The sequence below is a fragment of the Trichoderma aggressivum genome (genome assembly GCF_033847375.1).
Source record: "Trichoderma aggressivum f. europaeum strain CBS 100526 chromosome Unknown scaffold_089, whole genome shotgun sequence".
Taxonomy (NCBI): domain Eukaryota; kingdom Fungi; phylum Ascomycota; class Sordariomycetes; order Hypocreales; family Hypocreaceae; genus Trichoderma; species Trichoderma aggressivum.
This window is the reverse complement of record NW_026946455.1, coordinates 48424-67489: the sequence shown is the minus strand read 5'-3', so window position 1 is coordinate 67489 and position 19066 is coordinate 48424. Positions and strand designations below refer to the sequence as shown.

At 47.0% G+C, this 19066-nt stretch overlaps 5 protein-coding genes across 5 annotated transcripts; 2 read left to right on the top strand and 3 right to left on the bottom strand.

Annotated features, from left to right (window-relative positions):
* Nucleotides 1–714: 714 nt before the first annotated feature.
* Triagg1_10854 (uncharacterized protein) lies at nt 715–8974 on the bottom strand (the record flags this gene model as incomplete). The annotated part of the gene is made up of 12 exons (XM_062894971.1): nt 715–2561; nt 2755–3112; nt 3656–3742; nt 3830–4201; nt 4253–4540; nt 4597–4886; nt 4956–5102; nt 5168–6704; nt 6768–6879; nt 6928–7238; nt 7296–8724; nt 8805–8974. 12 exons carry the CDS (start codon nt 8972–8974, stop codon nt 715–717), a joined length of 6948 nt encoding a protein of 2315 aa, XP_062750208.1.
* A 396-nt stretch (nt 8975–9370) lies between these two features.
* Nucleotides 9371–12243, top strand: Triagg1_10853 (uncharacterized protein; the record flags this gene model as incomplete). Its single annotated transcript, XM_062894970.1, has 10 exons — nt 9371–9421; nt 9480–10490; nt 10551–10682; nt 10748–10849; nt 10909–11018; nt 11071–11206; nt 11269–11561; nt 11615–11771; nt 11826–12088; nt 12168–12243. 10 exons carry the CDS (start codon nt 9371–9373, stop codon nt 12241–12243), a joined length of 2331 nt encoding a protein of 776 aa, XP_062750207.1.
* Nucleotides 12244–12455: 212 nt separating this feature from the next.
* Nucleotides 12456–13521, bottom strand: Triagg1_10852 (transcriptional regulator family: Histone-like TF; the record flags this gene model as incomplete). The annotated part of the gene is made up of 5 exons (XM_062894969.1): nt 12456–12485; nt 12530–13186; nt 13247–13300; nt 13361–13374; nt 13434–13521. The coding sequence occupies 5 exons, from the start codon at nt 13519–13521 to the stop codon at nt 12456–12458; spliced, it is 843 nt and encodes a 280-aa protein (XP_062750206.1).
* Nucleotides 13522–14090: 569 nt separating this feature from the next.
* Triagg1_10851 (uncharacterized protein) lies at nt 14091–14950 on the top strand (the record flags this gene model as incomplete). The annotated part of the gene is made up of 2 exons (XM_062894968.1): nt 14091–14309; nt 14594–14950. The coding sequence occupies 2 exons, from the start codon at nt 14091–14093 to the stop codon at nt 14948–14950; spliced, it is 576 nt and encodes a 191-aa protein (XP_062750205.1).
* Nucleotides 14951–15294: 344 nt separating this feature from the next.
* Triagg1_10850 (uncharacterized protein) lies at nt 15295–17290 on the bottom strand (the record flags this gene model as incomplete). Its single annotated transcript, XM_062894967.1, has 3 exons — nt 15295–15323; nt 15398–16705; nt 16771–17290. 3 exons carry the CDS (start codon nt 17288–17290, stop codon nt 15295–15297), a joined length of 1857 nt encoding a protein of 618 aa, XP_062750204.1.
* Nucleotides 17291–19066: the final 1776 nt, after the last annotated feature.

The following is a 19066-nucleotide window of genomic DNA, read 5'->3' as shown; positions in this document are numbered from 1 at the left end:
TAAATAATAAAAATATAATACTTAAATAATAATACTTATTATAAAAAGTATAATATTTTTTTTATAAACTTAAATAATATTATTTTAGTTTTAATTTAAAAGCTAAGTAATTAAGGAAACTAAATAATATATAAAAAATATTATTACTACTTTTTTATTTTAAAAAAGTTAAAAACAAATACTATTTTTTATATAGCCCTAGCTATATAATATATAATAGTAATTATATATACTAACTCCTTAACTTTTTTAGTATTTATTTAAGCTAATACTTTAAATACTAATAAATATTAAATTTATATATATAATATAATATAGTTTTTAAATATATAAATCTTTTTATAAAATCTAAATAATTATTAACTATAAAAATTAGTAACTTTCTTTATCTATAGTACAAGGAGAAACCTTACCTCTATTAACCTCTCTGTTAAATCAAAGCATTCGCGTCGTATTTCTTCTCCAAGGTCTTGAGAAGAGAAACGCCATAATCCTGTAAATCCCATTTCATACAATGCATCTATTAGTGGCCGCATAGACGTCATTTTATCCTGAAAGTTTGCGTCTGATGAGATTGTTCGCAGTAGGGTATTGGCGGCCTTTAGAGCACTGGTATCCTGGCTATGTAACAGTACCTCCTCAATTAATGACGGTATTGCACCGCATCTATACGAAACCGGTCAATAACCCGTATAGTCAAGCAGCATTGTACACTTACAATTGTTCAAATACCAAAGGCCGTTGCAGGGCTAGATCATTCAGCCACTGAAGGCTCCGGACTTGTACACGCTCCTCAAGATATTGGAAGTCAACTAATTCGATAGCCGAGATGAGCAATAGATCCTTGTCCCTTACATTATCCATTCTTTGTCGGCCAGTGTATGTTGTAGTATTGCCGGTGCTCTCTGAGCCGATGCCGGCAATCCAGAGGCCATCTCTATAGTCTTCAGGGAGCACGCTTCGCGCCGAAATAAGGGCAAGGTATGGTAAAGAATCTGTTGTAGGGTTACTTTTAGCTGTTGGAGGAACCGTGGTAGAGTTGGCAATCTCAAAAAATGAAGATAGAACGCGAATTGCCGTTGGGCGTGTTGATGTATCAGTGAGTCCGCGTACTAGATAAGCGCAGACGGCAAAGTGAAAGCTCTCATGATCGAAATGAATTCCGTACGCATCATCAAGCGGCAATGCAGATTCTTCGAGCTGACTACGACTTTGTAAAAGGAGTGGGACAATTTTCTCTCCCGTAGCATTGCCCACTGCGCCAATGTTGGTCAAGACTGCTTCAAGGAATTGCGCCGTGCAGTTGAAAAGACCGATAGGCACGAGTCGGACGAGAGACATGGCTAACCAGAAAAGTTGAAGTCCGTAGCGAGAGGCAGAAGGAAGCTTGATCATCATTTTTGACAACGACGTTACGATAGAGATGAGCATTTCGCTATTCCCATCTTCCCCGAATTGGCCGATGCTATTTCGCAGGGCTACGAGAACTTGGTAGAGGAGGTCGTCGTCTACCTCTTCACGAGCTAGGTATCCCATTACCGCAAAGGCTCTTGGTTGAACAGCTGGATTATTTTGAAAGGCAGTGCTTGCCACAAGGCTCATCCAGCGTGATCTCCAGCTATTAGCCAAGTCAATAGAAGGTGCTGCAATAGAGCATATGTCGAATAAAATGACAGTTAGATTTTCAGTTGCTGCTAGTGTTGAGCTCGAATCGTGTGCTGTAGAGACAGAGGCACCGTCGCGAATATTCGAAGTCGTCAAAGAGAACGCCTCGCCTCGAGGCTCACAGAGAAGGTCAAGGTTTGCTTTCAGTTTGGTGAGTTTTGCTTCGTCCAGGTTGAAAGCTGTACAGACTGAATGGACCGAATTAACCAGCAGCTTGTACACGAGTGAGCGAACACTATTGTCGCCTGTATTGGCGAGCATCGTCACGATATGAAAAATTTCAGGCAAGAATAGCCGAGACTGGACACCGCTATCGAATGACAAAGCAACACAAAACTGGAGAAGCACGCATATCTCTGCCCAGACAGGGCTGTCTTGCAGATATCTCGTTGGTCTCAGTGACGAACGGTTGAGTGTTTTGCGAAGTCGGGAGAATATCTTTCCTCGAATCGTAACAGTTCCGATGCCGATGATGACTGGTGAGATGACGTCCAACGACTCCTCATGAGCACCATAGCTTAAAGCAGTCTTTATCAGCTCATCAAGGAATATATCAAGCAGGAGTTCATCATTGGTTATTGATGGTAAGACAAAATGTTGGAGAGGATAAGAAAGGTGCGGGTCTAAAACGATGAGATCGATCAGCTTCCTCAATAGTGTTGCGACCTTTTCTCGTCCCTTTTCGCTGTCTTGTTCACTGGTCAAGACATTGGTTCGAAGACCGGCGAGCCACGGTGACATGTAAGCCAAGCTGAGTGGCCTTTGCTCTTCAGGGAAGCTCTCCCACCCTACGAAAAATTCGGTTAAGAAGTCGGATGTGAGCTGTGGCTGCGTAGTTGCTAATATATTGCTTATTTCCACTACAAATCGCGTTGGATCCATAGGAATGGAGATGTCTAGCAGACGAGATTAGTGTTAATGATCAGTTCGGTCAATAGGCGGCTCGGAACGGACCTTTCGCGCATGATAATCTAGAATCAGCGCTATACTTGAAGGCCCTGCACAATGCTCCAAGCAAATTATATGACGCCAACCTTAGAGAGCGATCCGAGCTCAAAAGGTTGGTAAAGGCGAGGTTGAGTAATGTACCGGGTACGTCTTGAGGACGCATAAGCCTCTCGAAGGGCTTATATGTACGATTCTCTTTCCCATGCTTGTTCTTGGCGCTGCGGATCGTCTGAAGCACGTCGGCTTTCTTTGGGCTGGTAAAGTACATGACTATTTTGCCTCCATCTGCTCGGAGTCCGAAGGAAGAATCATCTTCTGATTGAAGTGTTGTCGTTGCTTCTTCCACATCTCCGAGACGGAAGATATCGTTGACAGTAGTGCTGAGACGGAGGCCAGACAAAACCTCCTGCTTCTTGGTTGTGGTTACTTGGACAAACTGGCTTCCAACTTTGATCACCACTTCTACTTTTCCTTTCGACTTTGAGAGCCTTGTAATGGGCTGGAACATATAGCGAGTATCTGTAACAACGCTAATAGTTTCCTTAGGGAGATGGAGTTGGCTGAGATGGAAATGGGCTTGGAGATCCTGAAGGCTTCCTATCAAGTGATACTCCACGTTTCTCGGGTGAAAAGCACTGCTATCAGATCTTGTGGATACTCGTAGCAGGTGTCGAAAGCATCTCCTGCAATCACCTCGTTAGTGACGATGAAAAGGGTAACAGCACGTATCTGACCAACCTAAAGGCGCTGTTCATGTTGTACACATAAATTCTCGTCAGGTTAAGTGTCAACTCTGAGGGAGTCAGAAGATCAAGCATTTTAAAGAAGTCATCCTGGGGGTCGTTCCGTCCATTATAGCATGTGGCATCTATGAAAAGTCCGAAGGGTTCATGCCAAAGTCTGCTGGCAATCTGTCAAACGAATTAGAATCCCTTTCTTTGGTCCATTGCTACAAAGGCCCCGGCTAGCTGGTGCTACACAGGTTCTCATGCAGCGCAGCAGCTTGGGTGTCAATGACTATGGAGAAGACTCAAGAGCTTACCTTGAGATAGCAATAAAGCATTGTGTCGTAATCAATGTTATCCGCTTCGATGTGACGTAGTATAATGCAAATGATGGAAAGTCCATCCTAGAGAAAGCTCAGTTAGCATTAGTTAATTCTCATATCATGAGGAGCATGGGCGAGCTGAGAGGATGGTTAACAAGCCTGTCTCACCTTGCTCTCGCCTCCATCATACACCGCACGAGATGTCAAATAAGACTCCGTACCACGAAAGGCGTTGCGAAGCATAAAGTTCTGGAACCGTGAATACAAAGGTGGGCTGTTTGTTGAGATCTGTGGCCGGTTCCATGATATGGCCAAAGGAGGGGGGCCGAGATTTGCGATCAAATTTCGTAGGGGTTCCATGGCTGGTGAACGACCACGGGGATGCTCTCCTGGCGATCTGACGTATTCTCTCCTATCCTTGGAGACAAGAATCTGCTGAAGGTGGTCCCAATGGTCATAGAGGAAGCGGTGTAAGGCCACACATGACCCAAAATCGATGGCCTTTTTGTTACTACTGATTTCTAGTTGACTCGGTGGGATCTTTCAGGTGGTCAGTCTATCTTCGCAAAAAAGAGCTGTCCAATCACTCACAGATATTTCACGTAGAAATCCCATGACGACATGGATGTTCTGGACTAAGAATAGGTTAAGTGGAAACATGTAAGGCTCCTTTGTTCCGAATAGAACGTTGTTGGCCAAGTTTTGAATTATCTTTGCTATGAGCAGTAGACCTCGCCGCATCTCCTTTGACGGTGGTGTTGGCACGAGTCCCTCTACTTCTGGAGCGACAATTGCAGGACAGAAAAACCGGAGGAAAATGAACGCGCCAACTGCAGTGTATTTGGCATTCGGGAAGCGGTGTAAAACAGCATCAGAAATCTACTTGAGGTGTGAGGGCTATTGATCAACAACCAAGGGATATTAACTGAACTCACTATGCTGCATATTTTTCTGAACGAAGGGGGTATATTGGAAGCAGAAGCACAAATATCGTCCATGAAAACTTTCGCAACTATCTGAAGTTGAAGAGCATTCTTTTGCAGTTCTTCCTGTGTGCCAACTCTGGTCGGATCAAGCTCCAAATCTAAGTCTTGGGATGTGAGCATGAGTCGTTCAAGGACCTTGTGAAGAGTTCCTTGTAAATAAGCAAAACCTTTCCACCTGGCGTAGACAGAGAGCATTTTGGTTGCAACGCAATTTCGACGCAAAATTTCCGTCTCGTTTTCTGATGGGAGATTAGCTCAGATCTTTTCCGGTATTACTAAAAGGAGTGATGAGAAACACAATATCTTACCCGTCTGATCAATTTCTGCCCGGACGAGTGCCTCAAACAGTTCGAATATGAGGCCTCTTTGTTCAAATACGGTTAGAAGGCAAATTGTAAGCTCATCGACTTCTGTACTAGGGCATATTGCACTCATTGAGGCAGGAAGTGATACATCTTTTGTAAGTAGCTTCATTCACACTGTCAGCTTCTGGCAAGGACTAAGTCAAGCGTGGGATTACCAACCTCTAAAAGTTCCTCATATTTCTTGCTAACAGCCGAGTCTGTCAAATTGCTAAACTCAGTTCCTTGGATCAAGATGTTGAAAAGAACTTTGACGAATGCTGTTCGGATCTCAACATTGTCGTGGTATCCGATATTGATGGAATGCTTGAGACCAACGTCAATATTCGCGCTAAGGAGGTTGGAGAGGATGGTGATGGCCAAGTCTGAATTGGAAATCACTTCATCCCGGCCGACTAAAGTTGCAGAAAGCTCCGATCTGCTGATCTCGGTAGACTCATGATTGAGAAGGGAAAGAAATCGATTGAAGTAGGTGTGGAACATTTGAGACTTCATCTCGCTCATTCCAACATCCGACTGACTGTCAGCGGGCTGAAGCGGTAGACGAAATGTGAGATCTGCAAGAGATCGCAAACAAGCTTTATCAAGATCCTTTTGAACTCTGTTCAAATCATCTGGTTTCCCACCTGCGCCGGCCTGATCCACATGTGGTGATCGTGGTCGATCTATCCAGCCAATGGTGTATTCAAGGAGTTGGTTTCGAATATGCACATCGTCACGGAGGTTCAAATGCTCCTTTCTCTTCGTTACTGCTTCGCACAATTGACAGACCCTTATCTTGACTCGAAGGGTATTTGCAGTATCTGCAATCCCGTCGATGAACTTTGCGAAGTTCAATGTCATAAGGCCCAAGTGGACTGACGAGGCGGCCCCTAAGTCAGCAGGGATTTCTAGTCTCTCGACCAGAGTCTTTAACAAGGAAGCAGCTTGCTCCGCAAAGATTATGTCTGTTTCTTGAGCTTTATCTGCCGGAGCGAGAACACCTGCAAAGAGCACTTCTAACTCTGATTCGAGAGATTTGAATAGGGCAGGATAAAGAACTGGTGACACTTCGCTCGACAGAATTTCGCGCATAGCTTCACGGACCCTAACGTTTGCACACGCTAGGAGTTGGATAGCCGACTTGAGATAACGTTTGAGCGAAGGCTCCTCGGATTGCTCAGATGGTGATCGATCTATCCATCTCAGATTCTGGAGTGATGGCTCCTCCAAAGCAATGGCCTGATCTGCGGTACAAGCTCCCCCAAGAGACGCGAGGAAGCCTGACAAATTTCGCCACTCTGACAATAACCGGTCATCAACAGAATTCGGATGTAGCGTGGAGACTTTTTGAACTAAATAGATCCAACGATCAAATGCGATTTCCCAGGCGTTCAGTATGCCTAATGTGGGAAACTGTATGCGACGCAAAAAGGTTCGAATTCGTTTTTGGAAGGCGACTAGTCCTGTGAATCGAAAATCTGGAGATGCGATCTCACGGAATACATCGCCGTTGCGAAGAATTGACGCTGATGACTTGATAGATTCAGAAAATTCACCGATGCAAGAGCACTCTGCCAGAAATAGGCCTATGCAAGAAGTAACAAGCTGACAGACATCAATATCGGCGGAGCAAAGAGATACAAGAAGAACAGTCTCTAATTTGGACGAGGCAGCTACCATATCAGGAAGCTCATCAGACAGGCGAGTCAACTCCTACAGCAATTCATCGTATAGCATTAGTGAGGGCTGCTGTATATCGCATGAATGGATTCTTACCGGGATGTTTTTCAACAAGGTGAGCCGAGCTTTGAGATAGTCGTGCATCGTTGTTAGTTCGGATAGCCTAGGATGAACCATTCGTTCACACAACTCGAGTAAAACCTTGGAGCTTGAAGAATATTAGTTCATGTTGGATAACACTAGTCTTCCATCTTACCTTCGAGTCCAGAATGTCTCACGCAGCTCAAGTATATCGGGATGACTCTGCTCATTGAAGGACTTGACAGCTTCTGGGTGCTCTGAAAAGAGTCGCTCAGCAACTTCGGTTGCTGTTTGGCAAATGGATTTGTTGGATGATATCACAGTGAATGTAAATGGCCCTAGCGTATCGAGAGTCGGCGTCTGACGATTAAGCTCATTCAATAAGGGCGTGGGCAAAGCACCGAGAAACTTGAGGATGCTGCGCGCCATATTTATGACTTCATTACTGAGATTTGCCGCCGGATCCCATGAGACAGCTACGCAAGTCTGAAACCAATTAGTATAAGCGTGGTGAGAAGCAGAAGACAGTTTTGTGTGCCAAACCTTCAGCTGTGTTTGAATAAATGGAAGAGCCTCATTGAAGAGCTCGTTATATCTGGAAGAGTCTGGCTGGTTCGCAAGGTAACAGCAAGCTTGGATAACCGCGACTTTGAAGCTATGCGGCGACGAAGGAGAGATACAAGTATCAAGGACAGTATCAATACACACATCTAAGTTGAGATGCGCTAGCGTAATAAAGGCAGCAGTAATCATATTCTGATCAAACTGGGCAGAAGGTGAATTTGTAGCGGAATGTCGAAATACTGCGTCCCGTACTTCGTCCTGCACATCCATGGCATAACTGACAAGGGCAGAATCGCTCTCTGCACTGAAATGACGAGCAGCGCGGAGCAGAGAGATGACACAATATCCGGCTTGCTCATTTCCATTCTTCATGGTTTTACGCAACGCGTCCAAAAAAGACACCTTCTTCATGATATTGTTGCTCTTAGCCTCCCTCAAGTTACTAGCGACCTCGAAAACATCAGGCATGAGGAAAAGAAGGGTTGTTTGGAGAGGAAACAGAAGAGTTTTGCGTCTACCATTGTCAGTCACGGTTTGTGTCATATCAAAAAGGGTATCCGCGCCTCCGTCGAGTCGTTTATGAAGTCGGTGGAGGTGGACAAATTCTTGCGGATATCGGTCAATCCATCGAGCTATTAATAACGGCATCGTAGCAGCGACAGTGTTTTGATATGATTTTCGAAAATGAAGAAAGCTCGAGCAAATCTCTTGTATGATGAGGCCAAGCTTGGAACCATCCACCCAGAAGGAGGAAAGAAGTCTCATGATAACAAGCGACCCTCTCCCAGACTCTTGAGAGCCCCAAGTCTCCGCAGTAGCTTCCATTGCTGCAGAAACGCGGACATTGTATATGACCTCTCTAAGATAGCTAAATGAGTCTGACCAGCTGGACGCTGTGACATACCCCACGAGTGTCTTGACAGGTGTTTCGATTTGATCAAAATACGAAGACAAGCGGCGCTCGACGTTGGGATCATCAGGATGGGCATCTTGCTGCGGCTCTTCGGCTGAGGATGTCACGCTGGCACTACCTTCGGTCCCTTGATCTAGCAGTACTTCTGCCGATAACATGTAATTGTCGGATATAGGTTCCAGCAAATCTTTGAGAGTGTCAAAGATTCGGCTAACAAGTCGCTCGCCCAGGGTATTAGATGGCAAAGGCGTGGTATTGTCGCGCGAATTGGGTTGCGCAGTCCAATTAGCAGAGCAGCAATCGGCTGCCAGGCTCAACACAAAGATCTCCGAGGACAAGACATGGCTGGGATGATCCGAGATAGTGCCATAGGGGCGCGCGAGGTCTTCGAGTAGTCCCACAAGTGATTCCAATATAATATTAATGGAAGATTTGCTCAAGTCGACAAGTGTGGATCTCGTTATATGCAGCACTTCATCTTCAAGGGGACTTTGACTGCTCGTTCCAGTGAGGTGCGGTAGCTACAACGCGAGGATTGATAACCGTTAGCTAAGTGTTCGTAGATGCAAATATACCCGATTGACGCGAATTGTTGCTTACCCTGCTGGACAATCGCTCGACCAAGCAGGCCACCAGACTTGAATCTCCAGACATGACGGCGATCTGGAGATGTCGGAACGAGCTCGTTGGGAGTGGATGAGGCCATCATCAAATCCAGGGCCTGGAAGTACAGCGCGGGGTACATTCTAGCATGTAGCGCGACCCCTGGATTGGACTCCCCTCCAAGGTACTCCGGACAGCATCACGGTATTAGCACAGGTACTTTTTTGTACCTCGGCGCACAACGTTACGGCCGATATTACAGGTAGGGGGCTCCAGAACAGGCATCTGTTACCAAATGATAGGGCGCCTCCAACGGTACCTACCAGGTACTAAAACAGCACATTAGGAGCTCCAGCCAGTACACGTACTACTACCTAACAGTAAGCTTCTCTCTAGCTTCCTTGTCTGTCACTGCGACACTACAGCTGGCACACTTGCGAATAGCATCTTCGCCACAGATCGTGTTTGCATTTACCGACAACGGTTTTCGTAGTTGAGAACAGTCAAAGGGCGTTTTCACCGGAGCAGCTATGCAACAATGCCTCGTAGGCACGGTGCTTTAGACGACTACACGTCTGCTGTGCCTCAAGTTTGTGTTCCTACCTTATCATGTGCAATCCTCATAGTTCACCCTAACCAAGTCTCAGATCATCTTGTCAACCTCCGATTCCGACTATCTAGATCACCTCATACCGGTGCTTAAAGATGCAACCAACTCACGGCGGACGCCAGCCCTTCTGCAGTCCTTGTCTCGGTATTCCGAGGACCGCGAAGCAGACATTGAACGAATCGGACTAACCAAACACGAAGAGTTTCTCGATTCGGTCCACAGACTACAAGAAGTCCGCGAAGGGACTGTTACCCTCACCACTGAGATTCTCAAGCTCAACCAATCAATTCAAGCCAGTACCGAGAAGCTTGCTGATCAAAAGGGTGCCCTTGTCAACACCAAGGCTGTGCGCCAGAATATTGCTGACGCGGCGGATGCCCTTCGAGAATCCCTTACGGTGCTCCATGCCGTGAACCACTCCCATGAGCTCGTACGCCGCAAGAAATACTATTCAGCCTTAAAGTCGCTGGAAGATTTGCAGAATGAACACCTTGTGCCAATCCTCCAGAATCGTTATGCCACCCAACATCGCCTAGCAGATGCAATTCAGAAGTCTCTTCCTGCATCCCGAAGAGCAATTTCCGAAGCGGTCATGTCTGACTTGAACACCTGGCTCTTTCGGATTCGTGAGACTTCACAATTTCTCGGTGAAGTCGCGTTCTATCATACAGAAATGCGAAGAAACAGGCAAAGAGCTCGAATCGAAAACGAAAAATTCTTGGAGAATTTCAAGTTGAATTCGTCTATTGAGTTGATTTCCGATGAGAATGAGGAATTCGATGTTCTCGACAACGAAGAGCTCCAAGTTGATTTTACACCGCTGTTTGAAGCTCTGCATATTCATGATGCCCTCGGACACAGCGACCGATTTCGCTCGGAATACGCCTCTACCCGACGCCAGCAGAAGGACCTTTTAGTGCCAACTTCGATTGATTTACTGGCTGAAGAAGGGTCTTCTCTAAGCAGTCTTCTTGAGGGAATTGCAGGATTTGCAATTATAGAAAAGGCAACGATGCAACGGGTCCCGTATCTACGATCCGTGGTTGATGTGAGTATCAGCGCACCTGGAACTCTTGAGTCCCCAACTGGTTTTAACGATATATTACAGGTAGAAGAGCTGTGGGATTCCATGTGCACCGCCGCTATAACCCTTACAACGAAGTCTCTGACAAACATTGATAATGCTGAAGTTTTACTCAAAATTAAAAGCGTTATTGCACTGTTCATTCAGACTATGGAAGTAAGCATGCAGTCTCGTGAATCGTTGCTGTTATACTTCTCTGACAAGTACTTGTTTATGTCTAGGGCTGGGGATATTCTGTGTCTACTCTGGATAATTTTCTCCTGCAGCTCTTCGACAAATATGCTCAGCTACTGAAGCGCCGATTCAGCGAAGACTTTCAAGAGGTGGGTGGTACAAATTGTCCTTGTCAGAAGACCATTTACTGATGAGCGATACTCGGTAGATTGTTTCGACGGATGATTACATGCCGATGGCTATTAACTCACTCAGCGACTATGAAAAAGTGATAAACGTCAGCTGGTTTACGCCAGATCGACCCACGGAGGAGCTTACGTACGCTTATTATATTTCTTGGATGCGCGGTCAATACTAATGATTGTGACAGGTTTCCATGCGTTTTACCATTTTCTCAGATGTATCCACTCTGCTGTATCGATATCCGAAACTTTCTAAATCAGTTCTATTTCTTTCTCGATGATCACTTTCAGCACTCAGATATCATTGATGAGACGCTTCGAAAGGTTTCTACTGCCACCCCTGTCCCTATCCAAGTAGAATCATAGACAACTAATCAACAAAGCAGTCTTTAGACGAGCTCCTCAGCGAGAAAGTCTGTAAATCCCTCGTCGAGCGTTTAAGCTCCCAATATCTGGGTCAAATAGTGCAGATCCTTATCAACTTGGAGCACTTTGAAATAGCCTGTCGGGAGTTGGAACAGCTATTGATACGAGCAAGGTCGTCTACTTCAGCGGGTGGTCCTTTGAGACTAAACGCCACGGAAGAGTTTCGCAACAACAAGAAGACTGCCGAGAAGAGAATATTTGAACTGGTCAACTCCAAAATTGATGACCTCGTTGACACGGCAGAATATGACTGGTAAGGTTTTTGGATAATGAAGTCACCATAGGTGCTAATCAAGACATTTGTAGGCTGGCGAGCGGTGTGCCGACAGAGCCAAGCAATTACATGCAAACGCTCACTCGGTATCTATCCAATATTATGAACTCGACGCTTCTGGGGTTGCCAAGAGAAATCAAGGAGTTGATTTATTTTGATGCTCTCAGCCATGCAGCTGAAAAAATCCTGGTATGCCGTTCCCCGTACCCAAATTATTACTCTCGATCGACGCGTATTAACCAGCCTCCAAAGGCCCTCCCTCTTTCACCCGAGGTTCGACACATTAATGGGCATGGCGTCTTCGCTCTGGCACAAGATGTCAACTACCTCACAGAGTTTGTTGGAAGCCTTGAAAACGGGCAGATGCTACGCGAAAATCTTGACGAACTTCAGCAGACTGTAAATCTGATGCAGTCTGACAATCATGAAGAATTTTATGATATTTCAATCCGCAACAAGAAATATGGCCGAGTTGACGTGCTCAATGGCCCGATACTACTTGAGAAGTATGCCGTCACCGAAACACCTGAAAATAAACAAAAAAAACGAAAGACCCCTTGAAAGACAAAAGCTAACACAACGTAGGCTTCTTCCTACCGCGCAGCCTTCGGGGAGAGCTGCGCCACTTTCCAACTTGTCTCGCTTTGCCATCATGAAATGAAGCAAAGCGATATCTAGACGCCTCTCTAAACTACAAGATATGCTTGTTTATTTTGCATACCTGGAGACTCTTTCGCATTAGCAGCTACCCACATGGCCACTCTGAGGCTGCGATTTTTATGTGCCGCAACAGAAGTTGAAAGAGCACTTGTCATGTAGGCGTTTTATCAAACCAACTACCTTTTCCCTCTCTTCCTGCCAACTGGGAGGCCCCTATTCAAACTCCTCAGACGGCATAGATGCCTATCAATGATTAGAAGAGTAATGCTGTGGCGGAAATCTCTTACCTGTTGGGGTTGCATTGCCGAATATTGTTGGTACATGCCCTCCATCTCACTATACATGGCCGCTTGTGCTTGGGGTTGTCCATAAGGGGCGGGAGGGGCTTGGCCGGGATACATGTTGGGAGCTTGTCTGTAATCCTGCTCAGAAGCAAGGGCATGCCCGCCCATATAATCTGCGGTGGCCATTGGGTGAGACGATGGATGGCCAGCCGACTGGGCCATGCCGGCATGCTGCCCCGGCATTGGCGCCTGACCCGGCCCCGGAACAGGCGCGGCGGAAGGCTGTGTGGTAGTTCGTTTAGCGTGTGCCGTAGCTTCTTCTCTGGGGACAATATCGATCAAGAAATCAAACATGTCGGACTTAGCAAGTGCAGAGGCAATATCGGACCGCTGTAATGTGCGTCTCTTATTCTCCTCGGCATGAATCCATGCTCGCATGGTAAGTTCCGTGATGAATATGTCACAGCCCTTGGCAAAGAGAATTGGTGCCTCTGCCGAGATCATCTTGACCTCAGGATCCGCCTTCATGACTTTTTTGATGCGGGCGAGGGGAAGTTGATGGATTTTGTAATCATGAGTGTCACTCTCCAAATGGCTGATTGTTTGTTGCCAGTAAGTCGTCAGGATATCCTTGTACTGTCCAGTGAGTCCCTGATGAACCTAAAGTGCGCCGGCTGGTTAGCAAGTGGAAGCGCAGTATGGCAACCAAGGAAGACAAACATTGGCCCAGGGCCCGGTGTAAAGTTCCGCGGGCGCAAAGCCTTGCGAGGCAAGCTGTATCCTAAGTTAACACCAAACAAAGGCTCGGCCGAACAGACATCGATGTATACGAACCGCAGCACAGGCACCTAAGCAGGGCGCATTAGTCTTCCCATAGTGTACGCCGAGTTGGGCAAGAATAACTGACCATAGTGTCCGCCTTGTGTAGGATCATACACTGGTGTAGGTCGGTTATGTGAAGGGTGTGCCGGTGCGGATTGATTTTGTGATTCCATTGTCCAAGCTGGATGATTGACGAGTAGCGATGTTGATAGTCGTGATGATGCAAGAGACGCTACTAACAATAATGCCGGCGTCAGCTCCCGCGATTATAAGTCCAGTGTTATATAGATGAAAGCGGGCTTATACATTCGTACCTGTGGTTACTTGCGGAGCTTGGTTGGACAACTTTGAGCAGAAACAAAAACACAGTTGGGTATAGTGAGAGCGCGTAACGGTGTAACTGGAGTGGAAGTGCAGCTGTCGCGTTGTTGATCTTGGGCTGCCTTAGGTGATGTTGTCAGAGGTGCTTCCCACCTTGCGCAGCCCATTCCTAGAGTAGCCAATCATTGACCTAAGCTGGCAAGCTCGGTTTTCGTATATTCATTAATCGCATAACTATGCATACTGTAATTTTGCGCAATCGATTGTGACAAAAGTGGGGGCAGAAAAATTCTTGTAATGGAATATCCACTTCTCTGCATAACGAGCGCCAAAATTCCATACTACAAAAAGACCACTTTCCTGAAAATTTTACAACGGGGACTTCTCACGAGGCGGCCTTGATCTTCTCCTCCCAAGTCATATGATGGCTGGCTTTGCCGACAATGACGTGCAGAAGCTTCTCCAGCAGGCCGAGGAGCGCCTCAGCGGCGGCCGTATAATACCAAAGCAAGCCTCCACGGCTTCGACAACGGCCAAGCCCGTAGGAGAGGATGCGAAGGTTTTGCCTTCTAAGCAGGAGAAGACAGAAGTCCGCGTGCCGCGACCGCAGGTAGCAACATCAGAGCAGCGGAAGGGTAAGGTAAGAACCAAGATTTTCGTTTTCTCCTTTACTCATTCTCTCTCTTTCCCCCTTCTTTCTCTGGGAGGATAGCTGGTATAAAGATGAAAGCTAGCCGCAAGGCACAATGACACGGGACAACGTCCGTCTTGGACCATCGGCCCGTGGCCCCTGATTTCTATTTATCATCATAGTTACTCTGAATACCAAGCGACTCAGCCTCAGCTTCTTCACTCACTGCGACTGGCTTACACCGGCCTTTTCATCTGTAAAGCTGACTTATCGCTAATTCGTTCGTAATATAGAACACAGCAGGGCCTGAGTGGTTTGACCTCCCCAAAACCGACCTGACGCCAGAGTTCAAGAGAGACTGGCAACTGTTGCGCATGCGAAATGTTCTAGACCCTAAGCAGCAGAGAAAAACCCTACGATCTTCTGCCCCTCAGTATTCCCAGGTGGGCAGAATCATTGCCAGCCCAACCGACCCATATAGCGCGAGACTGGGGAGCCGAGAGAAGAAGAAGACGCTATTAGAAAGCATCATGTCCGCACATAATGACACAAAGCTCACGTCCAAGTATTCTTCTATCCAAGAGACGAGAAGAGAAGGACGAAAGGCATTCTATAAATCAGTAGTTGCCAAACGACGGAAAAGAAATTGAACCCCATACCTACCTTCCTATTTACAAAGCGATACCCGGACAAGAATCCACTGCCAATAGTCTAGTACCATAGCATACTATAAGCACATGGAGTCCAAACAATAAATTACAAGAACTTGGTAATTTTTATAACAATACGCGTTCTCATTTTTTTCTTCTTGTTTTGATTATATATGCAGCATATATATGTATAATTTTGCTATTAATTCCATTGTGGTAACATACTCTTGGTCTCATGATCCTGCTTCGTAGCATATAAGTCATGATAATGATAACTACTGAATATAGAAATAGTCGATAGCCAGCGCTTATGCTGTCGTATTGTATTATACCAAAAATTGACATTAACCTATCCTGCCTTCCGCCTTGGCTTCTATCGTCATGGTTAGTATCATGTTTCCATTGATTAGGGTCGTTTTGAATCCGATGGCATCAGAAAGTACTTACCTTTGACCTGCTCAAAAACCTTCAGCATCTTGCGCCGTGCTCCGAGAGCGTTTACACCTCGCTCGTCCAGAGCCTTGTCGTCTAATTCGATCAGGTCTGTCCAGTTCATATCTTTCAGATTGTCCGTGTACTTGTGTAGCCGCAAACTCCGGAGCCAGCTGGGGATATCCTGAAGAAGAGTAGGGTCCGTAGGGTCTTCAGGAGGTTTCGAGCTTCCTCGTCTTCCTCTCGGTGACCGTCCTCTAGCCATGTCAGAGTGGTCCGAGAGGTATCCTTCATGAGTGTTGATTCCTAGTTGACCCAAGCCGACGGGTGACATGCCGCCGGCCATCAATGCAGAACCGTCATATGCGCTAAGAAAGCCGTTGTGTTGAGGTGAAGTAAAATGCGACATGGGTCCCATGCCAGACTGTAAGGGCAAGCCTGGAGAGCTCGGACGAGATCGTTGTCCTCCAAGACTGAGGCCTTGCTGTGCTTGGAGGGCCATCAGCTGATCGCGATTCAGTATTTGCCCGTGTTCATTGATCATGACGACATTGGCGTTGGGAATGTTGATATGCGAGGGAGTAGGAGGCATCTGGTGTTGTGCACTCCCCGGAGCATCGTTGGACCTGGCTCTTCGATATTTGCGAACGTCGTCCAAAGCAAAGCGGTTGTTGACTGTAGAGAGAGCTGCGAGCTTCATTGCTGTCGCGTTGGCCACCATGTCAGCCTGGTTGCCGGAGTTTGTATTAAATGTCGGTGCCATCGGTGTGTTGACCATGGAAGCCCAGTTGCCACTGCTGTTCGCATATGGTGACAAGAGGGGCAACTCCGGCGCAGCTTTGTCACGAGTCAAGGTGGTCGTTTGAAGAGTAGAATTACTCGACAGCTGTGGCCTTGGTGACCTCAAACCTCCTCCAGAGGCTGGAGGCTGTACAAACTGGCCCATTGGGGTCTGAGATGAGCCCGCCTTGGAAGATGCTGCGGGGTCTCCGCCGCTGCCCCATGGCGATGCTGATGAGGCGACATTGCCATCTCTAGATTCCGGAGTGGCAGCCGGGATGCTGGATCCCGTCAGTGCGGCTCGGGGATCGATGGCAACGCTGTTACGGTTCGACGAAGGCGGGTTTCCTGTTTGCTGGGTAAACTTTGCCTTTTCAGTAGCAATAGCTGCTGCGGCATCCGGGAACATGGCATTGATCGTGGAAGCATCGAGGCCAGAGTGTCGCTTGGATGATGAAATAGCCGAGTTGCGAGCGAATGAGTTTCGGGCAGAGTCGACGTTGAGCTTGTTCATGGCATCGCTAAGCCGACTGGACATCGGGTCTTATGAAAAGAAAAGAAGAGGTTAGCTTGCGAATGCGCGAGGGAATTCGGCACGCGAGACTTACCTTTGTCAAAAGTCGCAGGGGAAAGAACACCAGACATGGGGTGATTCTTGCCCATCTGCTGGAGAACTTGAATGAAGAAGCGAATTTGCACCTGGGTGGTCTGCTGAAGCAACGCATACAGAGCAGCAGTGCGCTCGGCCTCACTAAGGACGCGAAACCACTGCTCAATAGCGCTCAGCTCATCCTTGAAATCCTGATCGAGCGTGGCCGCAGCCATTTCTTCCAGCGTCGTCTCGTATTGATCAATGTCCGCAATCCACTGTTGGGCGATCTTGTCCTGAGAATCAATGTCCAGGCCCCCAGGGCCGTGACCCCCTTGTTGCGGTTGGCCATAGAAATCGGATGACGGCCTGATGCGGCTGGCCGGCGACGTCCCTGATATCGCCGCCATGTCGGCAGAGGCGCGCAGCGAGCTGCCAGAGCCAACTGCTCGGGAAGAGGGCGGTCTCAAAGAGGGCGCATTGACTTCAGGGGTGCTATTGCGGTTGCCGGCGACGTGGCTCCCAGACATGTTGAGCATTCTTCGACTGCGTCAAAACGGGGTGAAGGAAAGGGTAGTGAAAAAGAAAAGAGGAAGAGGGGCTAAGGACGGGAGAACAGTTGGCGAATTCCTGCAGTATCCAGCTGAGCAGACGGTTTGACAAGACACGCAAACCGCAACGATGCAAATTATGGCAAGTTACAACATATTCCTCTAACGAACTAGTCGCGCGTTAGCAGACGGGCCACGCTTTTTTTTTTTGTAGCTGACCGAGCCCGAGTCCCTTCCAACAAGGCAAACTGGAAGCTGGCGAGGCTCACCAAGAGGGAACGCACTAGTTGTTAAGCAAGATGGGATGTGTCTGCTTCCAGGCAGGCAATTCAATCCAGCTACCAATCAGCTGTCCGTGAGGGATCGTGTCAAACGCGGCTGAGGAAGGAGGACCTATCAATAAGAAGAGAAATACAAAGGCGACCGGCTATGGGATGCCAGGAGTAAAGAATGAATTGAAACGCCTTATCGAGCGTAGCATAGGACTGGGACTTGTAACTGCGCCTAGCCGCTATTTGCTCAAGATTCAGGCGCCCTTAGACTAGAAGAGGCCATAGCAGACTATCAGGCAGCATGAAAAAGCAAACGTAATTAATGTGGGTAAGAGGGTTTAACTTGGGCAGGATTTTGTTTAAGAAAATAAAATAAAATAAATAAAACTTTATTATATTATTTTAGTAGCTGTATAATTTAGGGGCTCCTATACTTGTATAAATAATAGAATATATGTTTATATGATTCGAATTTTTTTTTCAATATAACATTAACATACTCGTACTTATTCAATATTCCTTGATATGTGTTCATCAGCTCTATGATGGGTATTATGTAATAATAAAATTTCAAGCCCGTTTTTCCTACCAAGTTCCAGCGGCAGTCATCTGGGGGAACTTGACTAGTTCCCCTAGCCTAAGAATAGGCCACGCCTCGCTTACACGCGCAAAGTCCCCTCTTCGCACACACTAGGGCTGGTACCACCCACTCGTCATTTTCCGCACGATCTGAATCTTGACTTGGAAAAATCTCACCGGACAGCACAGTCAAACCACAGCAGCAATGGCCAGTGAGTTTTCCGTCCCACGATTTCGATCTCCCCGTACGGCAGTCGTTAATTCTCGAGTAATTTAGAATCAAAGAACTCGTCCCAGCACAACCAGACGCGCAAGGCGCACCGTAACGGGTTTGTCACCTCTTGGGAAATTTACAAAGTCCGCTGCGTCTAACTCCTTCCAGCATCAAGAAGCCCAAGACTTCGAGATACCCTTCCCTCAACGGAACCGACCCCAAGTTCCGCCGAAACCACAGACATGCTCTTCACGGCACCATGAAGGCTCTGGTACGATTCACCCTTGTTCGAGACCGAAAAAAGTCGGGCAGTCAACTAACTTGATGAACAGAAGGAGCTCAAGGAGGGCAAGCGCGAGACGGCATAAACGCATTCCGATTCAGCAGGTGGTAAAAAAAGGGGATCTTTGCAAAGTTTCAGGCCAACGGCCGCAGCTTAAACCATTAGGCGCGATTTGCGCAGGAATTGATACCTCGCCGGCTTAATAGGAAATGCATCACTATAACGCTGAGATATCGATTGGGTTCCATCTCAATATGAGTTCCAGGTAGACAATTGGTTGTCTAAAATCATGGCACAGTTGCGTGCCCCCTTTGCTGGTTCATCATTCTTTGGTTGACAAACGGTGATTGCTTGTGATCGAAATCTACGCCATTGCTATCGATGTGAAAATTCTACAAACATGTGTCCGATGAGCA